The 8,422-nt window shown below is 59.0% G+C and overlaps 1 protein-coding gene across 1 annotated transcript; it reads right to left on the minus strand.

The window, feature by feature from the left end:
* Positions 1–124: 124 nt before the first annotated feature.
* On the minus strand, positions 125–3,543 carry ZNF703 (zinc finger protein 703). Its single transcript, XM_039242585.1, has 2 exons — positions 3,086–3,543; positions 125–2,051 (listed from the first exon to the last, which is right to left on the minus strand). The coding sequence occupies exons 1-2, from the start codon at positions 3,326–3,328 to the stop codon at positions 519–521; spliced, it is 1,776 nt and encodes a 591-aa protein (XP_039098516.1). The 5' UTR covers positions 3,329–3,543; the 3' UTR covers positions 125–518.
* Between the last annotated feature and the right edge of the window lie 4,879 nt (positions 3,544–8,422).

Genomic DNA, 8,422 nt, shown 5'->3' on the forward strand with positions numbered 1-8,422 from the left:
AGCATGCAAGAAACTCCCCACGAAGGGAAAACAAACAGAAGAGCCCCAGAACCCCAACTCTCCCTCCTCCCCCTAAAACCAAACCAATCAAAAAAAGAAAGAAAGAAAGAAAGAAAGAAAGAAAGAAAGAAAAAGAAAAAAAGCAAAAGGAAAAAAACACTTACATCTAAGAAAAAGGAAAAAAAATAAAAGAACGGAAGAGGGGCGGGGAACATGTAGTTATTTGTGTGATTAATATTATTATTTGGGGAACACAGACTTTTTGCATACCATTGACTCGTGTGGGCCGTTAATGCACTTATATTCCCAGCTTGTAAGCTAACATTATAGTAAATAAATACACAGTCCGGTGGGGAGGGTCTGGGCGGGGAATCCCGGCGGGGACAAGCAGTAGTGGAGGTTGCAGCGGTGAGGCGGCCGGGGGGGGGGGGGGGGGGGGGGGGGGGGGGGGGGGGGGGGGGGGGGGGGGGGGGGGGGGGGGGAAGGAGAGGAGGGTTGGGTGGGAGCAAGAGCTGTAGTTACTGGTATCCGAGTGCGGAGGCTGAGGCTAGTCTCTGTCCGTACAGCGCATACGGTGAATAGTAGGGTCCGGCTGTGGGGAGGGACGGCACGGCCAGGCCCCCGGCTGTGGATAAGTGGCTCTTGCCATAGGGGTGGTACCGGCTTAGCCCCAAAGTGTGTGGACTCCGCAAAGACAGCGACCCGGGGCTGCCCGGCGCGGTGGGCGGGGGGAGGTGCAGATGGCAGGAGGCGGCGGCCGCGGCGGCCGCGGCGGCGCTGCCCAGGCCGGAAGCCCCGGGGTAGGCGGCCAGAAGTTTCTCCGCGCCCGGCAGGGCCGTGTGAGTCCGTAGGTGGCTGAGCAGCTCCTCCGAGGTGGCGAAGCGCTTGTCACACGGCCCGCTGGCCGCGACCCAGTTGCAGCTGTGCGGCAGCGGTTCGTTCTGCAGCATGAAGCCGTAGGTGTAGAGCGGGTGGCCGGGGAGCGCGGCCTGAGCGGCGCTGGAGGAGAGCGCAGAGGGCTGCAGCGGGTGCCCGGGGTACACCAGCGGGTAGCCCCCGGCCTTCAGGCTGGGCCCGGCGGGGTCGTGCGCGCTGCAAGTGGAGCAGCTGGAGCCGCCGAGGTGCGAGGCGCTGTGGTAACCTCCCAGGCAGTAGGGGTCGCGGCATAATCCCTGCAGGAAGGAGGGCGGGGAGGCCCCGGTGAGCGGGCTGGAGCTGGGGGGCTTGCCGGGTGGCAGGCCCAGGCCCCCCGACAGCTGGCCTCCCACGAGGCCAGACTTGCTGGGATCCAGGCCAGGCACGAACTGAGACGGGTAGCCGGCGTAGGCGCCCACGATGGAGCCGTGGTAGCCGATGCTGGAGGGTGGCAGCGGGAACACCGAGTGGCCCGGCTTGTAGGGGGACACGGGCGCCACGTGGCCGGCCCCCACCAGCGCGGAGGGCGGCTCGGACTTGCGCCCAGAGGCCCCAGCCTCCGCAGCACCCCCGTGGGCGCCGGGCTCCCCGCCGCTGCCCCGGCTCACGGCCGCAGCCTCCGGGCTGGGCTTGGGCTCCTGGTCTTTCTTGTCCAGCTCCCCGGCGCCACTCCCACCGCCGTTCTTGCAGTCAGAGTGGTGTGGGGAGCCGCCCCGGGAGCCACCGGGCGAGGACGACGACGACGACGCAGAGACGGGCGCTCCATGCGGGGGGAAGGGCGTGCAGGCGGCGCTGGGGACCCTGAAGCCCGCCTTGTCTCCCGGGGACAAGGAAGAGGAGGAGGAGGTGGAGGACACGGAGGAGGAGCCGCTGTCTTTGCGGGAATCGCCGCCGCCGGAGCCCTTGGAGTAGGGCTTGAAGCTGGATTTGTCCTCGGCTGGGGAGTCCCCCAGCTGCTTGAGGGCCGCAGACGCGGAGGCGGCACCCGTGGCGGAGCGGCCGGGGTCCTTCTCCCCTCCCAGCCCGTTGGCCGCCGCCGCTACCGAGTTGAGCTTGGAAGAGGGCGGCGGGTCCGGCTTGCCGATCTGGGAGCAAGTCTGGGCCAGCAGCGCCAACGGACTCTTCTTGGCGTCCAGCTGTGGGAGACAGCGGCAAGGGGAGGGAGAGGGGGGTGAGACTACGAAACGCACGGAGCAAGCGGGGTGCCCGGGGAGCTGGGTGGGCGAGGAGGGCCCGGGCTGCGGCCCTACGGGCAGGGAGAGCGTCCGAGAGCGCGGGCGCGCGGGGCGGGGCGACTGGGCCGAGCCGCGCACGCAGGGTGCAGGGTGGGCCCCCTCGCTCCCCCGCGTCCCGGAGCGCGGCCCCGGCCGGGGGGAGTGGGGCAGTGTCAGTGGCCCACCAGAGGCCGCCGCAGGAGCAGGTGACTGCTGTGGAATGGGGGCTGGGGGAAGGGCTGTGACTCGCTCCCTACCCTCTAAATTCCCCCTCCTCAGTGCCCAGGAAAAAACTTATTCCTTTAGTTTGGGGAACTTCGCTTGGGACGGGTTTCTGGCGGTGGCGCCGCGAGGTAGGAGCCGGGAGAAGCGCCTTCCGAAGCCAGGGGCTGCTGTTGGTGCTCGGCCAGTAGCCCCTCCCTCCCGGGGAGGGCACCCAAGGGAAATGGGAGGAAGAAAGACCTGGGATCGGGAGTGCCTGGGCGTAGTGTGCTCTAACCGGATGGGACAGAGGCGGAGTGGGACGGGGGCGATCCGGTTCCAAAGACACCAGACCGAGGCGGTGTGTGTGTGTGTGTGTGTGTGTGTGTGTGTGTGTGTGTGTGTGTTGGTGCGGGGGGGGAATCAGGAAAGGCAGAGATCATCTCTACCCTGAAAACTGGGTGCCAGAGGAAAAGTAAAGGACCCAGTCGAGACTCCAAGAGCAAACCCAATCCAAAAGAAAGCACGTAGCTCCGAAAGGCGAGTGTGGAAGGGGAAGCCTTCCACGGAGAAGGCTGGGGAAGAACCGGGTGGACTCCGATCCCGGTTCCCCCGGTCCCTCCTGACCCCGTCTGCCGGCGTGGCCGGACCTGGGCGTCGCATCGAGCCCCGGGGCGCAGGGAGTAGGGCCGTGGGCCCGGCAGTGTTGGGCGAAACGGGGCCGGCGCTGGGCGGGCAGCGACCAGGAGACTGACCTCAATGGGGCTGACGGGGGTGGAGGACAGCGGCTGCAGGTACTCCGGGTGCAGGAGGTGGCCGGTGTGAGCGCTCAGCATCTTCAGGACCCTGATTGGGAGCCGGTTCGCCTGGCGCAGGGGGTCCGCCGGGGGCAAGAGGGACACCGCCGCCGGCACCGCCGGCCTCTTCCCGCCGCCGCCGCTGCCGCTGCCGCTGCTTTCGGGTGTCCTTGGGTTAGATCCAGCGGGCGAATCGCTCATTTGGAGGAGGCAGCGCCACTGGGGGGGCGGGGAGGGAGGGGGAGCACCGGGGAGGCAAGCTCCCGGGGCGGGTGGGCTCGCTCCGCAGCGTCGAGCGCGGTGCAGCAGTCGCTGCGCCTCCACCCCTCCTCCACCGACGCCGCCGCCGCCGCCGCCGCCGCCGCCACTAGCCCCGGCGAGCAACACAAAAACCTTCGCCTTCGCAGAGCCGCACGTCAAATAGCCGCGATCGGCAGCCACACTTCAAAGGGATCGCCGCGCCCGCCCAATCGCAGCTCTCGCCGGGACCCTGGGGCGGGGAGAGCGGCGGGCGGAGGCCTGCGCCGCCGGTGGGAGGGGAGAGCCTTAAAGGAACCTCGCCCGCGCGCCGCCGCCGCCTCGGCCTTTACCTCCCGCTGTACTCCTCCCTCCCCCCCCCCGGCTGGGCCGCCTTTGCCCCGGGGTCCCATAGAGGACGGGACTCCTCTGGGACCCTGGGCTCCGCGCCCTATCCTCCGCTGGCGTTCCAGTCTCTCTCCCCTCTCCCTTCACGCCGCCACGGGGGTGGTGCTGGCCGGGTCAGTCCCCCGCTGTTCGAGGGTGTCTGGGGTGGGGCGGATGGAGGTGAGGTGGAGGGTAGGCGCGCCTGGCGCTGGCTCGGCTGCTGCCGAGTCCCAGACGCTCCAGGAGGCCGCCTGGGGGCGGGCCGCGCCTCGGGAGCCCCGGCCTAGCTCCGGCCCTGCTCGGGCTCAGCTCCGGCTCAGCTCGGGCTCTGCTCCGGCTCTGCTCCGGCTCTGCTCCGGTCCAGCTCTCTTTCCCTAATTGGCTTCTCCCTGGTGTGCTCATTTGGAAGCGCCCTAGCCTTGCAGGCGTCCACCGCTCTCGGGACGCGGCGTAGCCGCTCCGACTACTTTGAGCCTGTCCGGTCCGAAGCCTGCAAGTTTGGGGACTCCCTTTCGGGGTGAGATGGTCGCGGCGAAGCGCGGTATTCTAGGCTGAGCCCGCTGCCCTGGCGCGCCTGGAGCGCGCTGCCTGCACGCTGACTTACAGGTTCGGTCTTGGGTGTGTTTCAGGTTTCTTACAGTATCTGCTTAGAGCATACAATCTCCTCACCGCACCGTGCCTAGCTGCTATTTTTGGGGGGTACCCAGGATCACTGGAGAGGCCAGTATCCCAGAGGAAGGGGGGGGTGTGGATCTATCTTTACGTGCTATACGTCGATACAGAATCTAGAGATGCGCCTTCCCACCTTTTCTTCGTGGGGGAAAACGCACTAGCTTTTCCCAGGGAAATTTTGGAATAAAAACTTTCCGTTAAAAATAACAATACCCTCCTCTCCTCCCCCCGCCATCCCCCGCCTTTAAGATAAAACGTGTATTGCCAGCTAGGCGCTTGGCAGAGATTTTACACAGTCATAGTACTGACATTAAAGTTCCCGGTTGGCCGATCATCAGAAGGTGAAGCTGGTCCTTTGTGCGCCGGCCTCTGGGGAGACCACTTTCCGTGCTCTCAGCGGCCAGTGGAGGCGCGCTCGTGTCACTGCCTCCCTTCGAGTACCACTTTCCCAGACCCAATCCATCACTCTGATTGTCAGGCCTGTCACTGGGGGCACATTGCTCCGGGACTGCCCGTCCCCGACTCTGCCGCGTTGATCTACGCCTGAGACAACATGAGAACCCGAGATGGGGATAGGTGATTTGAAAGGGGTTCTTCAAACAGAAAGAAATAACTATGGCAGAAATAACAAATAGCAATCACGTACATTTATCATGCTCAGTAAAGAAGACAGCAGGCACCATTCCCAGGCCATATCAATCATATGTTCAACTAAATGTACTCCTTGCGTCCCTGCTGTTTATTGGGCAGTACGTTTAGGCCTCTTAGGAATTACACAGGCTCTTCCTACCCTAGTTTTAATGAATGGTAAAGGATGACCTGGCTGGGAGGTGTCTTCCATATTGCAGCAAGAGGGGTACAGAAAAGGAGGGGGGTAGTCCCATTTATGTGGTAGTCTCTATGCCCTCCCGCCCCCCTTTCTCATGCCAGCCTCTGTGCTTTCTGACATCACTGCCACCACCAACACCACATCTCAAAGTCCACGGCAGGCCTCCTGTAACCTACAAGGTTGTTTGGCCTTGGGGAGATTGCTACAACAGGCAGAACAGAAGAAAGCCTTACAGGGTGGAAAAGAAAGCCTTACAGGGTGCTCCGTAGGCACTCTGAGGAGGCTGAGCTGGGAAGAGAGGAGACCTAGGAGGCAGAGAGAGAGAGAGAGAGAGAGAGATGAAAGACTCCTTGATTATTGTAACCAGCCCAGCTGTGAGAGCCAGCCAAGAAATCCTTCCAGGACCCAAGCAGATGTGCGTTAGGGATGATTAATGGGAAATCAGTTGGGAGCAAAGGGGAGGGGAGAGAGGAGAGGTAGTTAGAAGGGAAAGAGGGGCAGAAGGCAGCAGAAAGGCGAGAGGGGAGAAGAATATTTACTCTGGAGAAGAAGAAAAAGGTAGTGAGTGATTGAAAGGAAAGGAGAAAGGAGGAGGTGAGGATAGAATGGCCAGGCTCAGGGTGGAAGGTGAGTGATTAGTCTAGGTAGTCATATACTGTCATAAAAACAACACCAAAACAAAACAAACAAACAAAAAACCCCAAACAAACCAACCCAAACCCTTAGCTTACAGCAGCGATCACTGATAGAAACAGCATTAAGGCCAGACCAGGCCTATTTCTCTCTCCTAGAAAGTGCTAGTAAGGGAGTAGGGACACCCTCCCTTTCAGGGTGCTGGTACAGAATGGCTCCTCTGGCTGAATCCATCCAGTTGCCTTCAGAGAGAAAATGGAAAACCATACTTAACCAGGCCAGGGGCCTAATTAAAACACTACTAGATGACTATTACGATCAGTATTTGACATTCACTTAGCTGAAGCGCTAGCCTCAGGAGTCCTAAATGGGGCCCCAGTGGCCTAAAGCAGGGGCAGTTTTAAAAGGAATGGCTTGCCACCTGGGAGAGGGTAAGGCTCAATGTTCATTTGGGCCATATTTCTTGAGGGTCAGCTGTGGGCAGAGCATTGTAAAGAAGTCCGAGCGGTAGAGAAGTCCATGCAAGATGTTGCATAGAGCACGTGGCAGAGCGTCCTTGCCTTGGAAAAGAGTGGCTGATGTATGGTTGAGGAGAGTCCCAGGTAAATGATGGTCGTGTACCCACTGCTTCCTTGGAGGGGATCACAGCTGGGCCCTGGGGATCACCCGGAAGACCCCAACTGTCTCAGAATTCAACCAAAATGAAAATTCCCCTCCCCAGCCTCCTGTCAAACGCGTCTTTAAAAATACAAAACACCCCCCAGAATCCATCAAGAAAATCCTTTAGGAGATCCTGAATATTTATAGATTTTGTTCACTACTTCAATTTACATAAAATTCGCCACCCAGAAAAAAAATGCCTGAGTCAGGTTGAGACTTGGAGGTGGTGGATTTGTTGTGTGGGGTTAATGTGAAGTTTTCCATCCTCGCCGAGGCGGAATTGCCTGAATGATCGCCTCTCTCTGCATAACACTCAAACCCTAATGGCAACAACATGAAATAATATCTCACTGGGTAACTATTTACATTTTTTTTTTTTTTTTTTTTTTTTTACAAGCTGTAAGAACTCTGAAAAGTCTGCCTCATAGAGAACTTGGTTTTCCTCCCTGGCGCTTAATATCTTTCAGCGGCTGGCAATTACTGCCTTGGCCAGGAGCCCTGATTTAGAGCACCTCGCTCAGGGCACTGGGAGGCACTTCCTCCGTCTGCCCCGTCCCCAGCTTCAGACACAGCCTGGGGCCAGAGAGGGCCTGAGGGGTGAGAACAGCCAGCTTTGCAAAGAGCCCAGGCAGGTAGCTCCCTGTCTGTGTCCTCATGGTCCTATTGTGTTCTGTTATTACGGTTATCACACAGCATCTGCCCTTGTTTGTTTACTTGTCCATTCTCCCCAGAGACTGTGAATGCTTCTGAATTGTCCGAAGCCTCTTTGTATTCTTATTGCCTAGCAATAGCATCACAGTGGCCAACGCGTGGAGATGGAGAGCCAAGCGCTGTTGCAAGCACTTTACATGCAATATGTCACCTAATCCTTCCAGAAGCCCTATGAGGTCCTCTCTTACCCCAATTTCATGACAGCGGAGGATGTGGGGGTTAAGTAACTTGCCCAAAGTCCAACTGCTAAGAGATGGGGCCAGGATATGAATCTAAGCAGTTGAAGGTCCTAAGTGCCCAGTGAATGTTTGCTGCTCAATGGATACGAATTTTACCTACAGAGCGCTATGTTTTACATCTCACCTCACTGGACTCCCCAAAAGATTCAAGGTGTTTTCCAAAATGTCAACTATATAAACAGGTGAAAGAATCTTTTCTCAAATCCGTGTTTGTGCTCATCCCCCCCCCCCCGCCCCCCGCCTTCCTCAACAGTTTTCTCAGTTGTTTTGGGCAGGTGCTTTCATGTCTTTGGACTGATGAAGAAACAGGGCTCTGAGAGTTTTATGGGGGAGTCTCAGTCATGCAGAGAAGGCTGGCAGGGCGTGAGAAGAGGCATCAGGTTCTCCTATCAGGGCCCATTGCGGTGTAGATGGGGAGGTAACTCCTTTTGATAAAAAAAGGAGGAATTAACTACTTTTCCTCCCCCTAGAATTTCCTTTGGAGATGTGGTGGGAAGGAATGGACAAAAGGAAATGTAGGCTGAAGCTTATCTTCAAGCCCTAGTGTTTGATCCGGGTCCTTGAGCAGGGTGCTTTGAAGAAGTGGTTTCATTTATCTGCTATCAGCCCCCGGGGAGATGGGCAGGGCTGGCCTGGGAGAGCAGTGGGAGTAGGTGTGCTTTTGAAGCTCCACTCCCTTCCTCTGCCCCGCCCAGAGTCGGCCTCAGCCCCAGGCATTCACCCTTGACTACTTTGCCCCTTTGGGCCTTCACATTTCTTAGTGATTCCTCTCAAACTGCAAATACTGCTGGGAGGAATCCTATTTTAATAATCAGCCAATGCCGGGGCGCCTGGGTGGCTTAGTTGGTTAAGCGTCCGACTTTCTCTTAGGTCATGATCTCGCAGTTCGTGGGTTCGAGCCCCGCGTCGGGCTCTGTGCTGACTGCC

Source organism: Hyaena hyaena, unplaced genomic scaffold (genome assembly GCF_003009895.1).
Source record: "Hyaena hyaena isolate Hyena2069 unplaced genomic scaffold, ASM300989v1 scaffold_215, whole genome shotgun sequence".
Classification (NCBI taxonomy): Eukaryota; Metazoa; Chordata; class Mammalia; order Carnivora; family Hyaenidae; genus Hyaena; species Hyaena hyaena.

Excerpts from the sequence above, each read along its gene's own strand:
- ZNF703 (XM_039242585.1), bottom strand. The coding sequence starts at position 3,328 with ATGAGCGATTCGCCCGCTGGATCTAACCCAAGGACACCCGAAAGCAGC. Across the intron at positions 2,052-3,085 it reads CCCCCGTCAGCCCCATTGAG|CTGGACGCCAAGAAGAGTCC; the intron begins GTCAGTCTCCTG and ends TGTCTCCCACAG.